At 41.2% G+C, this 21232-nt stretch overlaps 1 protein-coding gene across 4 annotated transcripts in view; it reads left to right on the top strand.

Moving 5' to 3' along the window:
- The window catches only part of ATRN (attractin), a 149670-nt gene that overhangs the window by 100908 nt on the left and 27530 nt on the right, over positions 1-21232 (top strand). For 3 of the 4 annotated variants that reach the window (XM_066387329.1, XM_066387328.1, XM_066387330.1), the window contains exon 25: positions 10707-10768. In XM_066387329.1, coding sequence (XP_066243426.1) covers positions 10707-10768 — 62 coding nt within the window. Of the gene's footprint in view, positions 1-10706; positions 10769-16951; positions 17379-21232 lie in introns of those variants that run through there. The other variant, XM_066387331.1, reaches the window with a different exon arrangement.

The raw sequence follows: 21232 nt of genomic DNA, 5'->3' as shown, positions 1-21232 counted from the left end.
GTTGCTGGTTCAAACCCCTGGGCTTGCCTGGCCAAGGCACATTTGGGAGTGTGCTTTCTGCTCCTCCCCACTTCTCTCTCTCTCTCTCTCTCTCTCTCTCTCTCTCTCTCTCTGAAAAAATGAATAAATAAAAATTTTTTTAAAAAGCTATTAAAGAAAGGCAAATTAAAACCATGATAAGATATCATTATACACCCATCAAAATGACTAGAATTGGAAATAGTAATAACACCAAATGCTAGAGAGATTGCAGAGAGATTGGTTCTTGTGTACATTGCTGGTAGGAAAGTGAGATGTTACAGCCACTCTAGTTTGGCATTTTCTTATAAAACTAAACTTGCTCTTACTATACATCCCAGCAATTACATTCCTGGGCATTTATCCCAGAGAAATGAAAATTGATATTCACGCAGACAGCTTGTACACCAGCATTTATAGCAGCATCATTAAAAATAGCCCCAAATTGGAAACATGCCAGGTATTATTCAGCAGATGAACGGTTAAATAAATTGTGCTACATATATATTGTGGAATAATACTCAGCAATAAAAAGATACAAACTGTTGTTATAATAAGTTGGATAAATCCCAAGGAAATTTTTCTGAGTGGGGAAAATAATTAGAAATTGGCTTTCTGCATGATTCTATTTCTGTAACATTTGAGACACTTGAAAATAAAAATCTTAGTCCAAAAATAGATATAATCTACTGAAGCATCAGCTCTTTCTGACTTCTTCTGACTGACCTCTAGACCCTCTTTTAGAAGGGGTCATCTGATTAGGTCAGGCCCTCCCACACTCCCCTAGGGTGTGCATATGCAGGATGTACATACCAGCATTGTGGGAAGCTTGGGGGCCCACCAGGGATTTAGGTTACTTATGTGACCCCAAAGAGGTTGAACTCTAGGCTCTAGTTAGTACAATTTCAATTTGGTAACATCTTCTAACACTATCGAATTATAGATGAATACTTGATTTGTAGAATACTTTAGTAAATATTATTTACTATGTTGAGTTTGTTTTCATAATAGTGAATGTTCTGAATCCAATTAAACTTCAGACTTTGTTGCTTATAGGTGAAAAATAATAATATTTTTAAGATTCTTAGTGAAAATCTGGACTTAATGCTGCCGATGGTTTTCCTGTTTGGAAGGAGGGCTCGGTGCACATAAACAGGCTTTTGTGCTGGAGATAGCCGTGCTGTTGCCAATGCGGAGTTCTAGTTTTTTTCCTCCCGGTGCCTTGTTGCTCCACCCTCTGAGAGTCACTGAAATGGTTTTAGAGCATTTCCTTCTAGAGGGATCTCTTCCCCATACTTACTTTTAAAAAGTACGAATTTTAATTTTAAGATTCAAAGAGATGTCGATTTTCTGCCTGATTTTGTGGTCCTCTTTACCTGGGCTGGATCACTCACTTGAATAAGATCCCCTTATGAAAGCTGCACTCAGGAGCACTTTTGAAAATAAACGATGGCGTGCTCACCATTTAGTTTGCCAAGCTTTCCTTGAAAAAGCCGGTAAGTTCTTTTAAAAATGTGTCTTTTTGTTCTTTGGTATTTGCAAACAGTGGGGTAGACCTGTAGCATCGCGTGTCATCGCCTGACACTGGTGCCCTGCACTTGGGACTGTCGGTGGATGTGCACTGGGTGAAGGGCTAAGCCTGCATCTTCCTGAGCAGATGCAGTCATGTTCTCAGCAAAGGAAGCTGTGTATATTTCTTTATTGCTCTATTTTCCTGCGAGCCTTCACTTTTCTAGATGTAGGTATCTCTTACTAAACACACGCATGCACATTTAGAGACTACAAATTCAGTAAAAATGTAGAGGATAGGGAACGTCTAAATGGCGCAGTATAGACCTTTCAGCATGGCTTTCAGTGCCGGCAAAATAACTTTTCTGTCTTTCTTATTTTTTAAAGCAAAATAACTGGGGAAATCTAATTCTCTACTCGGAAATTCGTGTAAACATTGGTGCTTTAAAAATGGTAATGCTAAACTCCAGTTCCTTCTCTCTGAACTGATCCCAGGATTCTTTTCCTTAATTAGGAACAGATCAAAACCTGTAACTGCTAACTGAGGGAATTTAAAACTAACTATAAAAGTCTTTGTAGATGCAGTTTTAAAAAAACACCCACCCAGACTGAAAGAGCCTGTGTGTGGTAGGCGGTGGGTATGTTGGGGCTAACTGTGCCTGTTTTCTGGTCAGTTGCTCCTGTGTGTGAGCGCCCCTCCTTCAGCCCTGCTTTCTGAAAGTGATCCTAGGTGTTCTTCCCCGTGAGCAGGGACTCAGATGGCTTAGGCAGGACCACAGTTTGGAAGGGTAGGTATTCAAGATAGAGAATGGACAGGCAGACGTTGTATGAGGCGGGAAGGTGGGTAGTGAGGCTGGGATTCTGGCTTGTTACGGGCTCTGCAACAGAGGTTGTTATTGTAATGTGGAACTCATATTAAAACCCTCTCCAAGCTGGGTGTTTCATCTGCTTTATGTAAGAGGCTAGTGTTCACAAGTGAAGGCAACATGTAACACAGAATTTGTATTGAGAACCAGGCATTCATTTAAATGTTAGAGTTATGTTTATGGGTGCTAACAGGATTGCTATACTGGGCAAAGGATGTATGAAACTCTTGTTGACTCGGATGTACTTTTTTAGTAAAAGTTTTATTGAGATATAATTCACATACCGTACAGTTCACCCATTTAAAGTTCACAATTTAGTGGTTTTTAATATATTCACAGTTGTGCAGCCATGACCACATCAATTTTAGAATATTTTCATCACCTGAAGAAAGAAATCCTATACCCATTAGCAGTCATTTCCCATTTCTCCCTCCCCCAAGCCCTTGGAAACCACTAGTCTACTTTTTGTCTCTGGATTTACCTATTCTGGATATTTCCTATAAATTGGAGCACATAATATGTGGGCCTTTGTGACAGGCTTCTTCACTTAGCACAGTGTTTTCACAGTTCATCTATATTTAGTATGTTTCAGTGCTTCGTTCCTTTTTAAGGTTGAATAATGTTCCATTGTATGGATATACCATATTTTTTTTATCCATTCATCTGTTGCTGGATACTTGGCTTGTTTGTACTCTTTGATTATTAATGATGTCAGATAATACTTTTAATGTTTGTAGTTATTATATAATAATAATGACGAAGTATATACAGACCTCCTGGTGTTAGATATCTGTACCATAAGGGTTTTAAAAATTATAAAGCCATGAAATACATATAAAATTAAACTACATAAAGTATGTCTTTCCTTGTTTCAGCAACACTCAAGGTTATTTACGACCTTGTGGTTTTCATCTTAATCATTATTTATTATTTTTTCTTGCAAGTCTCCTCTCTTCTGCTTTTCACCTGTGGCTTTGGCTGTTTCTTCTATGTTCTTCAGTGACCTTGTTCCCTTAGATTTCCTCTGGACAGTCTTGTTCACACCACCTGTGAACACCACCTGGGTCTAGAATGGGTAAATCTCCATCTCTAGCAGATCTCTCTTCTGTGATCTCCATAACCAGGACCCACTAGGCTTCCTTCAACATCCATTGACTCAGCAGACTTTCTGGTCCAGAGCAGCAGCCATGAATGGATAGCGAGAGCTGTGTCAGATGCTGTGGGGTAGGAGATGCCCCTGTGCTCCTGGGAGGAGCAGGGAGTGAGTGTTCTGCGTCGTCTGAGTCTGAATGAGGAGGCAACATCAGAGCTGAGTCCTAAGGAACATGAGGTGGGGAGTGAGGGTGTTTGGAATGGGAGAAAGGCCTGTCACATCACTTTCAAGAATAACCAGGAGTGTAGCTGAACTGGAGTGACAGCCCTGCAAGCAAGGTGCTGGAGAGCAAGGCTCAGGCTGTCATGAGGAGACCAAAGGTTCAGCTGAGGGGTTTGAACTGTAACCTGAAAACTACGGGGAGTCATTAAAATGCTTTAAGTAAAAAAGTGACCAAACATCCGTGTTTTTGAAAGTTCCCCCTGACAGTAGTTGGGAGACTAGATTGGAGAGAGCCAGGCCTGAGTGGGGTCTGCAGGTAGAAGTCTTGTTTAGAAACCCAGGGGAAGGTTTCTCTGACAGCCCTTAGGCGCAGCCCATGGCAACTTCCTTTTCTCATCTGTGCCTCCACCGCCATAGACTGGCCTGGTGTTCCCTATACATAAATTTCCTTGAGGACAAGGACAATATTTATATTTCTGTATTTTCAGTGTCATAGCATAGTGTCAGTCAGTTGTAGAATTCCATAACTAGTTGTAGACATTCCATAACTGAGTGCTAGATGGAACATAGTTGTAGGTATAAGAGTTTTAGGTTTAGTGTCAGAACTTTTTCTTTTTTGTAACTTCTTTAAAGGTGCTGATAGCATCTGATATTATCAGAGTGATTGCTGACCTGTGCTAAGGAGCGAACTGGGGTTGGGAACCAAGAATTTGTCCTCTCAGTTTACACAGCATGGTGTGAGATGACTGAATTGTTTTTGGTTGGAATTTTGTCCAAAGATTTAAGAGTAGAAGAAAAGGAAGGGATGGGGACACAAACATTCCTAATTTTACAGAGCGTAGAGAGGAGATACTCTCTGTATTGAAGTACTTAAGAATGGAATGATAGGATGTTTGGGATTAGCTTCAAATATGATCACAGGGAAAGTGGATAGAGTATAGATGAAACATGATTATCCATGAGCTGGTAATAATTAAAGCTGGGTTATGAACACAGCGGGTTCATTACACTGTTCTCTCTGCATTTTATAAAGTTAAAATTTTTCCATAATAAAAAATGAAAAATAGAATACAAGTGATAGAACAAGAAATTAATGTCCAAGTATACAGTGTGTCCATAAAGTCATGGTGCACTTTTGACTGATCACAGGAAAGCAACAAAAGACGATAGAAATGTGAAATCTGCACCAAATAAAAGGAAAACTCTCCCAGTTTCATACCTATTCAGTGCAGTTCGATATGGGCTCACGCACAGATTTTTTAGGGCTCCTTAGGTAGCTATCCCGTATAGCCTCTACAGACTTGTCACTGACTGATGGCCTACCAGAACAGGGTTTCTCCACCAAACTGCCGGTTTCCTTCAACTGCTTATCCCACCGAGTAATGTTATTCCTATGTGGTGGCACTTCGTTATAAACGCGCTGATATTCACATTGCACTTTGGTCACGGATTCGAATTTAGCGAGCCACAGAACACACTGAACTTTCCTCTGTACCATACCGTCCACATCTCGACTGGCATGGCCGTAGGCTGCTCCGCTGTATATACGGTGTTGCATCATCATCTGCGCATGTGCACATGCTGCCACATAATCCTACAGAAACTGGGAGGGTTTTCCTTTATTTGGTGCAGATTTCACATTTCTATCATCTTTTGTTGCTTTCCTGTGACCGGTCAAAAGTGCACCCTGACTTTACAGACACACTACACTGTATTATCTATCCTCTTAAAGGTAGCGGCAGGAGCATGCCGCAGCTAGGCCTGCAGCTTAGGCTGACTGAGAGATCTGGAACTGACCTTCTCTTATACTTTACAGGAAGCACATAGCATTGTACCAGGAGGGTTTAACCAGTTACGGGCCACTGTTGGGAAGTCTCTAGAACAATCAGGCATCAAAGGCAAACTCCTCTCCCTTAGCCCAGGATACCTCATCCTTGTGGAAGTGGCAAAGGGAGCTTCCTCAAGAGCAGCTGACTTCACCTCCAAGCAGGGTTGCATCAGAGGCCTGAGGGCTTCTCCTGTGTGCTGTGAGGCCTGGGAAGCTACCGTCCAGTGGACCATGGCTGCATTTCCCGCTGCTCCTGCTGTTGAGGGTAACAGTCACATCCTTTCCCTGCATCCAAGGGTGTTCTGTCCATTTCCTGTCTCTGTTGGCATCTTTCTTTCACTGTCAACTCAGGACAACACAGACACTAACAGAGACACCAAACAGTGATATAACTATACTGGAAGAGGGGAGAAGGAATGATGACCAGAATCACCTCCTGTTATAGCAGAAAATCAGTACCTGATCCCTAACATGGCTAACTCAAGAAATAAAAAATTAAAAAGACTTATTAGAAGTAAAAAGGTGACTCTCAAGAACTGAAAAGAATCCTAATGTAAGATGGGGCTCTGGAGAGAAACCTTAGGAAGAGGAGGGGAGAACAGGAACCATGGCTTCGCATGATTAGCCCTCTGGTACTTGTTGATATTTCAGCCAAGTGTGTGTAGTCCTGTATGTTTTTTAACTTATTGATGAGTATGATAAAGTGGAACAGGAATTCTGGAGAGGGATGAGAAGGAATGGCTGGAAGGAAATACGGGGAAGAAAGCACAGAGCAGCATTGAGGTGGGAGGCTGGGAGGGGACAGATGGTGAGTGTTAGCTTGCGTGTCAGGAATGAGTGGCTCGGTGCTGTTCACCAGCCCTGGGGCTCCGACCGGAGCTTGGGTGTACAGCTTCCGTGCCAGCACAAACCAGCACTCGGTGGGTGGCATGCAAGGGCAGGTGATAGGCACTGGGATCCATCCAGTCCAGGGCCTGTGGTCACAGCATAGAGTTTCATATAGAATTTTGGGGTTTGTTTGTTTGTTTGCTTTTAGAGAAAGTTATTTTGTGTCAGCAAAACTCAAGGAGGTAGCAGCGCTAGACTGAGGTTTGATGTGGGCTCACATACAGATTTTTTACTTACAGCCAGTGGTTACAGACTCTTCCATCCTCGGCACAACTGAGGCCTGAGTGGAAAGCTGTTTGTAAACAGGCCTGAGTTCTTATGGGAGGAGTCAGTCCTCTCCTGGCTTGCAGTGTCCAGAACTGTGAGGCAAGATTGGCATGGTGAAGCCAGGAGCCGAGATGGCAGCCTCATCCACTTCAACCCTTTGGGGCCCTGCAGAATTTGGTCTGTCAGAGAGATTTGAGGAAGGGCTATAGTCTTCATGGGCTCCCAGACCAGGTGAGCGCTGATGGAGCTGCTGGCCTCCAGGGCCAGGGGGAGCATCCCCCAGAGATTCTGCCGGGTACACACAGACCTTGGGTTTCCTCAGAGCCTGGTGGGTGCTGCCCCAAAGCCCAGAGTGCTTTTCCCCACAGGGTGGCCAGCTGCCCTTTCCCATGCTCTCTCTGTCTTGCATGCTTGTAACAGTGCATATCGTTCTTGGTGAAGATAGATTAGAGGTCCTTCCCACTCTCTTTTCAAGCCTTCTATATTTAAAAGTGGTCTTTCCCTACTCATTCAGTAGTCATTCCTCCATTCATTCACTTAAGTTTTTGAATATTTGCTTTGTAAATTGCACATAGTAAATGCGAAATGCTTTTTTTTTTTTAAATTGTTGCATGGTAGTTGAGTATAAGAAATGTCTTATTTTTATTATTTTTAGAATACACTACGGCTCAGCCTGTACTCACCATAGTTGATAAATTTATTTTCAGCCTGTTGTTACAGAGCTCCATTCCCATCTCTCAGGGACATGCAGAAACCTCAGGGCTTACCAGACCAGAGATCTGGGGAAGGCCTTTGGTCTGCATTCACTGACTGCTCCCAGTGCTCTGGCCCACGGCCATCAGGTTTGTTTGAAGGCAGCTGTCCTCACTCCCGTGTGTGACAGGCATAGACACAGAATAATCACTGTGGTTCCAGAGCCCGCAGGCCTACTGTGCAGTCACCCCCTAGCCCTCGGCACTTTGAAAACTAAAACATCCTCTCCGTTCCCTGCATTTCCCAGCCTCAACGTTTGGGTCTCACCTCTCTTTTTGTTTCAAAGCACTATCCTGTCTCCTCTACCTTCAACCTTCTCCCTCACTTCCACCCTGGGAAACATTCAGGTGCATTTCTTTTGGGGCCAAAACTTTCAAGCAAAAATGTCTGTTTGTTTTTTCAGTGAAGTTCATGAAACTCTTAGCAAAATTGTTGGAGGGAAGGAACAAAGGAGATTTTAAAAATAATTCCTTGTTTCAGAGTTTGCTAAGGTGTGGCCTCTGGACACCAGCATCAGATCACTGGGGAGCTTAAAGCTAAGGGAGTAGGAACAGGGCCCGGGGTCAACACTTTGTTGCAAGTTCTCCAGAGTTTGAGCACCCTGGTCTAGTTCTTGGAATACAAAGATGCATCTAATCTTGTATGGGAGGTGGGGAATTACCTTTTCATTCTTTCTCCTACAATAAATAAAAAGTCAGGTATTGATATCTTTGTAGACAGAAGAAGACAGAGATGTTCTTTTACAGGTATTTCTGTATACACAGGTACAATATAATTAATTATCCCATGCCCTGAAACAGAAGTGAATCAAGTGTTGCAAGAATGTAGAGGAGAGAGCTGTTTCCCAGCTTCGGTTGTGCAGTGGTGCTTGGAGATCAGTCTTTCTCTTTACATTTGACTTCATAGCATATTTTAAAAACAATAGTGAAGGACCTCATCAGTTTTCCCAAGAGCCTTTCTTCATCCTACTGTATTTACAGTATTTTGAAGGGCTCATGACTTTATTCTTCATCCCTCTTCAGTTGATAATTTAGCCAAGGCTTCTTTGTTAGTGGTTTTATGTGATTAGTTCTCCAACAGCACTTTCACTAAACTCTCATCTTTTGCAAAATTAATTTTGCGGTTGGTTTGCATTTTCTGACAGTCTGTGAATACAGATTGCCCAATTCATGCCTGTTGCCCAAGTGTAGTTTTTATTAGCACTCCCCTTCACTCTCAGCAATTAGTTTGGACAGCAAGTTCATCACCCTGTCAATTAAACATTAATCAGTAAAGACTGACACAGTGGGTGGGGTGTTAAGCAGGGATAGCTGTTTCTAAGGGTTGATCCATTCATAACCATTTTTATTTATGTTATGACTTTTGCTTCCCTAGGAGACCCTGTAACTGTGGAGACTTAGATGACAAGCATTCAACAAAATAGGACCTTTAGAGTAATGTGAGTCTAGGGTGCAGCCACACTGGCAGTTCCTTATGATTTTAAACTGGATATGAATGTGCTGGGGCCTGCTTTCCAAGCACTGGGGGAGCTGCCCTGAGGAGATGCACATGGACACCTGATAGATCCTCAGAAGGTGCCATTGGCATCCAAACCCACAATAATTAAAAGTATTTTGTGGGTTTCTTTTAAGTGTAAACACTGAGGACATACTAATGTTTTAAGATATTAACCTCTATAAACTGAATTGAATGGACTAGAATCTGTTTCCTCCTTCTTTATGTAGTATAGTCTAGAATCTTCATTCCTCAAGATTGAATAACTTTGTATAATTGCCCTTCTCCAGTCTTAATTAAAATGCTCTTATGTGAGGACAGTAGCCATATTCTCAATGACCCTTCTTATTTGGGATGCATTACTGTAACAAATGAAGGAAAAGCAAATTTTTATCTAGAATAAGAAATTTGTGTTACCTTTGTATTTCTGATCATTAATGGTGGCCAGAGGAAAGGCACAAAATCTTCTAATTATATGCCCCATAATAATCTGTGGCCTGAAAAGGTAGTCCTGAAACCTTATTTATGGAATATCAAAGAGAAAAGACCAGCAAAAAGGCAAACAGGAAACCTCTACTGCCTCTGTGAGTCTAATAAAGGGCTGGGGCCTGGGTGTAGTGATTATCTTGTATTACCACAGGATAGGAGTTGTGTCCTGACAAAGATAAGAGGTTGGGTGGGGTTTGAAAAACTCATTTACTTTGTCATACTTATTATCTGTACTGGGACACTTATCACCTTATTCAATAATTGTTTCATTTATAGTACCATTCTTTTTCCAAGGAGAACTATGTTCCCCCCCCCCCCAAAAAAAATGCAGGGAGAATACACCATAATATTAGCTATACAGTATTCTTGATTTAAAGACTGTTAACTGTGGTGGCACAATAGATAAAGCATCAACCTGGAATGCTGAGGTCACCAATTCGAAACCCTGGGCTTACCTGGTCAAGGCACATATGGGAGTTGATGCTTCCTGCTACTCCCTCCATATCTCTCTCTCTCTCTCTCTCTCTCTCTCTCTCTCTCTCTCCCCCCTCCTCTAAAAATGAATAAATAAAAATCTTAAAAAAAAAAAAAGACTGTTAACTGTATAATAAAATTATTTAAGTTCCAGTTGATGTTATGTTGATTGTCAGGTGATATTCAATACAGTAAAGCTTGAAATATGGTTTAAAAATGACATTATCTTGAAGTGAGTGCACACTGAGCACATAAATGTCGAAGCAGTGGTGGGCACAGGCAAGGCTGCCGTCCCACCATAGATCAGGAATTGCAGTGTGAAGTACTCCAGGAGGGTATTTTGTCTGGATGAAGGCACAAGGAGGCAGCGAACAAACTGACTTGCCTATTATTAGTCTGAGAGGTCTTTAAGGTCAGTCTGTAAGAACTTAGTTAGTGGTGTCATGAGCAAGGGGCTCTGGAGGAGGTTGTTGAAGCCTCTGAATACAGTTAACTCCTCACCTGATGTTGCTGATGGGTTCTGGGACTTTAAGCAAAACAACATATAACAAAATCAGTTTTAAGTTCCTGTGGCATCTTGCATGAAACCATGGTATTGGAGGACCTGCTGTATTACTTTTGCATTAAACAAGAAACTAAAGCATGAGGCGCTTTTCCTCAAATGAAAACAAATTTACATTAATTTCTTATTTAAAATTGAAAGTGTGTTTTCAGCTTAACCTAGTGAACCAGGTGGACTGAGGCTGTGAACTGATGGTCCTGTTCTGTAACCTGCCTAATCACACCGCCCGTCTCTCTGTCACAGATTGCCTTCTCCCAGCACAGCAATTTTATGGACCTGGTGCAGTTCTTCGTGACTTTCTTCAGGTAATTCCACTCATGCAAACTATGTCTGTTCTTTTGATTCTGGCACTCCCTTCCATTAATTATCAGCTCACTAAAGATAAATGAATAATCCTGATTTTGCACAGTAGAGCTAATTAATTGTATTTATGTTTCTGAAAAGTTACATATCAGTAACAATAGTGTAAATTCTGTCTCATCTAATAAAATGAAAACATTTGCTTTGTTCTGGCTTTTTGAGGCAGCCTTTTATGTATCCTCTACTAAAATGTAAATAATGTGGGTCTTCATATGGGGAGAATTTGGAGATGAGAAATGCTTAATTAATAATGATTATTGGCAAGCATATACATATATATGCTTGCTCTTGTTCAAGAAATGATCCAAAGGGTGCATGGGTGGTTCAGTGGTAGAATTCTCGCCTGCCAAGAAATGATCCAAGCCCTGGCCGGTTGGCTCAGTGGTAGAGCGTCAGCCTGATGTGCAGGAGTCCCAGGTTCAATTTCCAGCCAGGGCACACAGGAGAAGCGCCCATCTGCTTCTCCATCCCTCCCCCTCTCCTTCCTCTCTGTCTCTCTCTTCCCCTCCCGCAGCCAAGGCGCCATTGGAGCAAAAGTTGGCCCGGGCGCTGGGGATGACTCTATGGCCTCTGCCTCAGGCGCTAGAATGGCTCTGGTCACAACAGAGCGACGCCCCAGATGGGCAGAGCATCGCCCCCTGGTGGGCATGCCGGGTGGATCCCGGTCAGGCGCATGCGGGAGTCTGTCTGACTGCCTCCCCATTTCCAACTTCAAAAAAATACAAAAAAAAAAAATGATCTGGAGTTTTAAAGCGAAAATGACTAGTTAAGTCCTTAAGATTTTTTTATTGTGTTTTTTTTAGTTTAGTTTTATTTTTATGAAAATACTATATACACATAATCAGAAAAGACAAGTACTATAGAGAGAGCCGCAGCCTCCTGCCCTCCACCTAACCACTCCCTCTTCTCCCCAGTATAAATGGTTTCAGCTGTTTTCTTATTTGGGCTTACACTCTTTCTTGATTTTTCAGATCAGTTATCTTTTGATGTCCTACTGTAGATGAGGATTTCTTTTTATTTTAATTCTTTAAAAGTGAGAAGTGAGGAGGCAGAGACTCCCACATGCACCTGACCAGGATCCCTCCAGCAAGGCCCCTATGGGGCGATGCTCTGTCCATCTGGAGCCGTTGCTCCATTGCTCAGCAACTGAGCTATTTTAGCACCTGAGGCAAGACCATGAAGCTATCCTCAGTACCCTGGGCCAACTTGTTCCAACCGAGCCATGGCTACTGGAGGCAAAGAGAGAGAGAAGGGAGAGTTGGAGGGGTGGAGAAGCAGTATACCCTGACTGGGAATTGAACCCGGGACATCCACACGCCAGGCCGATGCTCTACCACTGAGCCAACCAGCCACGGCCAAGGATTTATTTTCTTATATTACCTCACCTAACAACCCCACACCACTAAAACATGTAACATCCCCTTTCTCCCATTTATTTAATACAATTACATCACAATGCTTGGCTAAATCAATCATCCCTGTTTATGTTATAAGGAGCATGAAATTCCTATTCATAGCTAACTTCAACTATGATTATACTTACCCATTTTTTGCATGGGGGAATCACTCTTTGCTATCCTAAATGTAATATTTGCCATATTTTGGTTATTTAATTGTTTGGTTTCCTATGTAGCTACCTCTGATTCATCCTGTAGGCTGACAGATCTGGAAAACTCTCTCAGTTAGGTCAAACATAAGCAGGTGCTCTCTTGGGTTTAGTTTCTCTTGGAGATGTCTGCCTTAGAGCCCTTCAGCCTGCTGTTCCTAAGTGCACTACTTGAGGCCTGCCACACAGCTGTCATCTTGGGAGTTCCTTTTGCACAGAAATCTGTTTCCCAGATCCTATGTCTTCATTTCCCTATGTATTCCCTCCTTTTACTGGGGCACATTCTCCAGGAGGTTTCTGAGGAAAAGTGCAGGGGAGGTAACTGTTCTGTGACCTTCCTGTCTGAAAATGTCTTAATTCTACCCTCACAGTTGATGGAAAGATTGAATACCAAATTCTAGGTTGGAAATCATTTTCCATTAGGATTTGGAAAGCATTATGCTGTTTCTGTCTTCCAGTATTAAAAAGGCTAATGCTGTTAAAATTTTTACTCATTGTATAGAATCTATTTTCTCTTTTTTAAAAATTATATTGAGGTATAATAAAGAATTACAGAAACACTTAAAAATCCTAAGTGTCTAGCTCAACGAATGATCCCAAATTGAATATACTTATGTAACTACTGCCCAGGACAAAAGATACACACTGCTCACAAAAATGAGGAGATCCGGGAATGTGCAGATACTCCAGTACTTTCAGCCTTTGTATAGTGCATTTTCACCAATGAAATAAAAGTTGGTTTTGCATCTCATTTGCATAATCAAACAACTTTCTTTGACTTGTTTGCTTTTCTGATGCTCTTGTTTAATAAAAAAAAATCAAATGTGGCCCTGGCCAGTTGGCTCAGCGGTAGAGCGTCGGCCTGGCATGCGGGGGACCCGGGTTCGATTCCTGGCCAGGGCACATAGGAGAAGCGCCCATTTGCTTCTCCACCCCCAGCCCCCCTCCTTCCTCTCTGTTTCTCTCTTCCCCTCCTGCTACCAAGGCTCCATTGGAGCAAAGATGGCCCGGGCGCTGGGGATGGCTCCTTGGCCTCTGCCCCAGGCGCTAGAGTGGCTCTGGTCGCAGCAGAGCGATGCCCCGGAGGGGCAGAGCATCACCCCCTGGTGGGCAGAGCATCGCCCCTGGTGGGCGTGCCGGGTGAATCCTGGTCGGGCGCATGCGGGAGTCTGTCTGACTGTCTCTCCCCGTTTCCAGCTTCAGAAAAAAAAAAAAAAAAAAAAATCAAAAAAAAAAAATCAAATGCTTCTTTGATTTATTGTTTCATATTAATTTTGAAATATCACCTAATTTTTGTGAGCAGTATATTACTAGCACCCTAGGAGCTCCCTGTATTTCCATCATTTACAACCTCTTTCTTTCCTAAAGATAACTATTTACCTGACTTCTAAAACTATTTATTGCATTTTCCCATTTCAAAACATTTATATTAATTAAAGCAACAGAAATTTTAAAATGATTTAAACTGACTAATGAAGGAAATATTAAGAGCTTACAGAATGCAGTTAAAGAGGGTATTGTTTTAATCTGTGATTCTCAACCTTAGCTGCACAGTAGTTCTTGGGGAACTTTTGATACCCAAGCCACACCCAGACCAGCTACATCAGCATCTTTGGGGATGAGACTCAAGCATTTGACAGCTCCCCAGCTCATTTCAACATGCAGCTAAGATTGAGAATCACTGCTTTATAAAAGCATATGTTGGAAAAGAAAAAACAACTCTTTCAATAAATCAGAAAAGGAACTGCTAATTAAACCTAAAGAAATTAGAAGGAAGGACTATAAATAGAGCAAAATTAATGATATAAGAAATACAATAGAAAGGATTGAAAGAACCACAAGTTGAATCTTTGAAAAGAGTAAGAATAATGTTGCTAAACCCCTGGAAGATTGATCAAGAAAAATAGAGAAGCTATAAATAGTGTCAGAAATCAAAAAGAGGACATTAGTTCAAATCCTACAGTATTTTATGAACAACTTTTTGGGAATAAATTGAAGATGGAACAGATGGAATGAAACAGTTAAAAAAAAACACAAAAAAAACCATATATAACTTACCAAGACTGACACAGAAGAAATAGAAAATCTGAATAGTCCTGTATCTGTGTTAAAAACAAAACATAATTTAAAATTTTTTCACAAAGATAACTCTAGGCCCAGGTAGTTTCATTGGTATCTTACACCCTTTTAAAAAAGACATAATATAAATATTAACCAATCTTCTTGAGAACAGAAAAAGGGGGAATACTCCCCAATTCATTTTAAGAATTTATAGCACAACCTGACAAGAATATTATGAGAGACGAATTTACAAGCCAGTCTCATGAAGGAGGAAACAAAAATCTACCATTAATATAAAAAGACTACTGAGCCCTAGCCAGGTAGCTCAGTTGGTTGGAGCATCTCCCCATTACACCAAGGTTGTAGGTTCGATCCCCAGTCTGGGCACATGAGAATCAACCAGTGAATGCATAAATAAGTGGAACAACTCAATGCTTCTCTCTTTTTCCCTCCTTCCTTTCTCTCTAAAATAAATAAATAAAAATTAAAGAAGAAAAAACTACTATATATATCATGATGAGCCAGTTGGGTTTATTCCAGGAATTGGGAGGTTGACTTAGCATCAGTGTAATTCACATTAATTACATAAAGGAGGTAAATAATGGGATCATCTTAATAAATGGGGGAAAGTATTTGATAAGATTTAACATAATTCATTTAGAAATCTTAGGAAACTAAAAATAGAAAGAAACGTCTTAAAATCTATCTGATAACATAACAATATATAAAGCCAACAGCAAACCACATTATTAATGATAAAATGTTTTGAAACTTTCTGTTTGAGTTTGGGAACAACACAGAGATGCCACTATCATATCATTCAACATTGTGATAGGGGTTCTAGCCATACACTGAAATAAGAAAAATAAATAAAATGCGTAAGAATTGGAAAAGAAAAAATTATTGTTACAAACGTGATCTATTCATAGAAATTTAGAAGGATCTAGAACAGTGGTGGTTCACACGTGTTCAGCAGAACCGATACCTCATTTTTTGTAGAGTTCAGCAAACCGGTCGTTAACATGGCACTTGTAATCAGAGTTCTCTCTAAGGTGGACTACTAGGCAGCCACTCAATGTGGAAATCAGGAATTTACATTCCTTACTCTTTTTTAATGTTCATTTATGCAACAGTGTATTTTTTTTTTTTTTTCCCGAAGCTGGAAACGGGGATAGACAGTCAGACTCCCGCATGCGCCCGACCGGGATCCACCCGGCACGCCCACCAGGGGGCGACGCTCTGCCCACCAGGGGGCAATGCTCTGCCCCTCCGGGGCGACGCTCTGTCGAGACCAGAGCCACTCTAGCGCCTGGGGCAGAGGCCAAGGAACCATCCCCAGCGCCCAGGCCATCCTTGCTCCAATGGAGCCTCGCTGCGGGAGGGGAAGAGAGAGACAGAGAGGAAGGAGAGGGGGAGGGGTGGAGAAGCAAATGGGCGCTTCTCCTATGTGCCCTGGCCGGGAATCGAACCCGGGACTTCTGCACGCCAGGCCAACGCTCTACCACTGAGCCAACCAGCCAGGGCCTGCAACAGCGTATTCTAATGTTCATTCCATCCATAGGTGAAAAAAATTTGACAGAACTATGCTTATAATACTTATTCATTTCATAAAACTCATTATACCTTTGATGAAATGCTACATCTTAATTCCCTTGCGTTTGTTTTTTTGTTTTTATTTTTTTATTTTTTACAGAGACATTGAAAGAGTCAGAGAGAGGGATAGGCAGGGACAGACAGACAGGAATGGAGATGAGAAGCACCATCAGTTTTTCTTTGCAACACCTTAGTTGTTCATTGATTGCTTTCTCATATGTGCCTTGACCGTGGGACTACAGTAGACTGAGTAACCCCTTGCTTGAGCCAGCAACCTTGGGTCCAAGCTGGTGAGCTTTTTTTTTTTTTTTTTTTTTTGCTCAAGCCAGATGAGCCTGCGCTCAAGCTGGCGACCTTGGGGTCTCGAACCTGGGTCCTCCACATCCCAGTCCGATGCTCTTTTCACTGCGCCACCGCCTAGTCAGGCTCCCTTGCGTTTGTTACTTCAGTAAACAAACATATAACTTAAAGAGAAAAAGTGCAAACAACCAGGGGGTGACAACTTGCATTGTTTTTTGTCAGGTATTATTTAATATCTTTTTATTAATATTTTAAAACTCTTATAATCTAGTTTTGTGTACCTCTTTTATTATTTAAGAATTAAATGCATGAAATAATAAACTACCTTTCGGTATATCATTTTTTAATACTTAAAACGGTCATTAGGGCAGAGAACCAGTTGTTAAATCATTTGAATCCCTCCACTGGATATTCAGTATTAGAATTAATAGGTGAATTCAACAAAGTTGCTAGACACGGGGCAATGTTTAAAAATCAGTTCTGTGTTGTTCAGGGAGTATTTCTTCTGCAGTTCTTACCAGTAAGGGCAGATGCTGACACAGAAACCATACAATTGTATTTCCCATAGAAAACCATCAGGTTACCTCCTTCCCTCTCCACCATGAAATGAGAAATCACTTCCTGAGTGATGCTGGGAAGCAGATGGCCTGTGTCAAGAATCATCTACATCCTGGTGGGCTTCTTTCAACCTGCTGTCAACTGATGAGGCTGAGAGCTGTCAGATTACCAGTTGCCCTTTACATTGTAAAAGCTCACTTATAATATTATTTTTAATTTGATTGCTAATGCATTTTATTCCCCAGAGTGTAAGAGACCTTAACGTTCTGCATAGGCTTTAATTAGCTTCTGGATGATGACATCTCCACAGAGAAGCAACTCATTACATCCTTCCAGTCTGAGAGAGATAAGGATTCTAATAAAAGAATACATTTAATATATCTAGGGGGGAAAACAATTATATTTCTATATTTTACCAACAAAAAGAAATTTACATGTGTTTGTTCTACTTTGATAAATAAAGTTGTTCAAAATTATGGCATATCTAGATCAATCAAATATGACCAAGAAAAAATATGGGAGGGACAGGAGACAGTCCTCCTAATAATGAGCATTTTTGGCAAGCTGCAGTGATAGGTGTTTTCATGGCACTGGCTCAAAATCACCTTGACCAGTGGAATATAATATATACATAACCAAAGAAATGGATCAAGTTAAAAATCTTCGGAGAACTTTCTCAATCCATTGAGACTTTGCTTCCCAGCAATTGACAGTTTGGCTCAAATAAACTCATAAAAAGTCTTTAAATAATGAATGAATAAATGAATAAATAAATAAATAAAAGCTTCAAATTTGTTTTAAGTGAAGGAAAATTTAATGGAAATAAAGGTGGATAGTAACAAACGAAATTAAAAAGTCAATCTTGACTTGAAACAGTATTACTGAGAAACTGAATTTTTCATTTTACTTAAACTAATTTAAATAGTTTAAAAAAATGATACTTGATTTAGTTATTAGAAAAATTTTAAGTATGTTTTGAAAAACCTGCATATGTGAATCTATTTTAAATGTGAATTTTTTGATATCTAAGTATCAAACATTTCCTGATAAAATTTAGTGTTCATATTAAGATTTTTTTTTTTTTCAAATTGCAATTTTTTCTTTCCTGAAGTTAGAAGCAGGGAGGCAAAGAGACAGACTCCTGCATTCGCCCAACCAGGATCCACCTGTCATGCCCACTAGGGGGCGATGCTCTGCCCATCTGGGGCATTGCTCTGCTGCAACCGGAGCCATTCTAGCACCTGAGACAGAGTCCATTGAGCCATCCTCAGTGCCCACGCCAACTTTGCTCCAATGGGGCTTTGGCTGCGGGAGGCAAGAGAGAGACAGAGAGAAAGGAGAGGGGGAAGGGTGGAGAAGCAAATGGGCGCTTCTCCTGTGTGCCCTGGCCCAGAATAGAACCTGGGACTTCCACACGCCAAGCCAATGCTGTACCACTGAGCCAGCTGGACAGGGCTTCAAATTGAAATGTTTTTATAAGTGAAAAATACACACTGGATTCTTATGATCTTCATAGAAAATAAGAATGTAAAATATCCCAATAATTTTTATGTTGGTCACATGTTCAAATGATGTTTTGGATATCTTGGGTCAAATAAAACATTAAAATTAATTTCTTTTTTTTATGTGGCTACTAAAACATAAAATTACATATATGACATATTAAATTTACCTTAAACAATGATAGAGATAATACAAAGAGAAAAAGTTTATAGGGATAACGTAAAAAGATATGATGAAACTAATCCAAGTATTTTAAAGCAGAAATATTACATCTTTATTCAAACTTTTTAAAGTGGAAAATCCACATGAAGACAATAATTTTGTTTGGTTTTTTAATACTCAGTAGAAGGACAAGAATTCTTATAAAATATCAAAAGTAACGTATGTTCGTTGTAAAATTTCAAACAAATAAAAATAAAAAAACTCCCCCTAATTCTATTTAGAAATTACCATATTAGTATTTTTGTGTTTATGTTTTGAATTATTTTCTGTGTATATACGCTGCATATAAATTGTGGTTTTTCTGATTCTTTGGTTTATAAAATGAGCTGCCTCCTTACATACTGTTCTATAACTTACTCACTGTTCTGTGATTAACTTTTCCCAGGTAGAAATTCACCTCATTTTTTAAAACAGCTTTTTCCATAATTTGAGTACCATAGTTTATTTAACCATTCCTCTTTTGACTGATTCTTAGATTTTTGTGGCATATATCTGCATTTTTCTGTGAATATTCGCTCTGGGATAGTTTTGTTCTATAATTGCTATATCAATACACTAGAACACTGCCAGATGGCCCCTTACAACAGTTGCATGAATTTACATTCCTACAGCAAGAGTGTAACATCCCTTACTAAATCTGTCCATCTTTCTTATTAAAACTATTATTTCTCAGCAACTCTAGAAATTGTCATATTTTTAATTTTGCTAATCTGGGAAATCTCACTGTATCTTGTTTTAATTTGGATTTCTTTAATTATGAGTGATATTTACTAATCTCTTATAGCCCTTATTTTGAATTTCCTTTGCTCACATTTCTATTGATATGTTTGCCTTTTTCTTATGGAAATTTAGGATTTTATTATAGTTTGTGATATTTTTTTTTCCTTTTTTTTTTCTGTATTTTTCTGAAGCCAGAAACGGGAGAGACAGTCAGACAGACTCCCGCATGCGCCCGACCGGGATCCACCTGGCACACCCACCAGGGGGTGACGCTCTACCCACCAGGGGGCGATGCTCTGCCCCTCCAGGGCGTCGCTCTGTTGCGACCAGAGCCACTCTAGCGCCTGGGGCAGAGGCTGAGGAGCCATCCCCAGCGCCCGGGCCATCTTTGCTCCAATGGAGCCTCGGCTGTGGGAGGGGAAGAGAGAGACAGAGAGGAAGGAGACAGGGAGGGATGGAGAAGCAGTTGGGTGCTTCTCCTGTGTGCCCTGGCCGGGAATCGAACCCGGGACTTCTGCATGCCAGGCCGACGCTCTACCACTGAGCCAACCAGCCAGGGCCTGTGATATTTTTTTGTTGTTTTATTTTTCCAAAGTGAGAGGCGGGGGGGGGGGGGGCACAGACAGACAGACTCCCGCATGTGCCCAACCGGATCCACCTGGCATGCCTACCAGGGGTGATGCTCTGCCCATCTAGGGTATTGCTCTGCTGCAATCTGAGCCATTCTAGTGCCTGAGGTGGAGGCCATGGAGCCATCCTCAGCACCCAGGCCAACTTTGCTCCAATGGGGCCTTAGTTGCGGGAGGGGAAGAGAGAGATAGAGAGAAAGGAGAGGGGGAGGGGTGGAGAAGCAGATAGGCACTTCTCCTGTGTGCTCTGGCCAGGAATTGAACCCAGGACTTCCACACACCGGGCTGACGCTCTATTGCTGAGCCAACCGGCCAGGGCCTATAGTTTATGATTATTAACGTGTGTGCCCTCAGTTGTTTATCTTTTCTGGTATTTTTCGTCAAGCAGATCTGTCAGTCTTTTCTTGCATGTTCTTTATGAGTGTTTTATCTCTGTTGTGTTTTCATGTTTAGGTCTTCCTTTATCCGTCTGGAATCTATTTGTATATTGCTTTACTTTTTTCCCAAATGGATGGACCTCAGAAACTTGTCAGTGAATCAAGGCAGGATATTAATGACCTAAACTCCAAGGCCACACCACCCGCTAGGCTGGAAATTCACTCTCCATTTTATTTCCTTTTTCAGAGTATGCCCAGCTTAGCTCATTGGAGCCGAGTGGGGACCCAGGACCTCTGCAATGCCAGCAATATGGAATGCTGGAAATTTGCTGAAACTTCTTCCCTTTCAAGAGGAAGTCTCTCCCTCCCACAGAAAGAAACTACCCTCTCTCATGTTACCACAGAAAATTCTGAGATCTCTTCCCATCCCTCTCAATGTTTTTTTCATTCTGCTTAGTGCCAGACCACCAGGACTCACTGACACCAGCCATCTTCCACAGTTTCCCTAGAGTGGGGCCAAAGAATCATTCTGTATTCTTGCAAATTCATTGTTTCATGAATTTTTTCCCTATGACTTCCACCAAATCATGAGTCCCTCTAAGGTTGTTGTGGGGTCCTATCTGTTTTGGCCATGTGGACAGCAAGGCCTGGAGGGGTGGTACGTGTACTTAATCTATTATTCTGCATTTGCCTCAAAGGTACCCACCCACTGACCTGTCATATTCTTCCTCCTTCAAAAAACAGCTTAATTGTTCACTCTGCAAAGTTTGTTTTCTGGCACATTTACCCCAGAGGCCACCCCTTCTTGGTGCCCTACTCGTATTTTCTTTCTTTCTTTTT

The sequence above is a fragment of the Saccopteryx leptura genome, chromosome 5, assembly GCF_036850995.1.
Source record: "Saccopteryx leptura isolate mSacLep1 chromosome 5, mSacLep1_pri_phased_curated, whole genome shotgun sequence".
Classification (NCBI taxonomy): domain Eukaryota; kingdom Metazoa; phylum Chordata; class Mammalia; order Chiroptera; family Emballonuridae; genus Saccopteryx; species Saccopteryx leptura.
The sequence above is the reverse complement of the archived record's forward strand: the minus strand, read 5'-3'. Positions and strand labels throughout refer to the sequence as shown.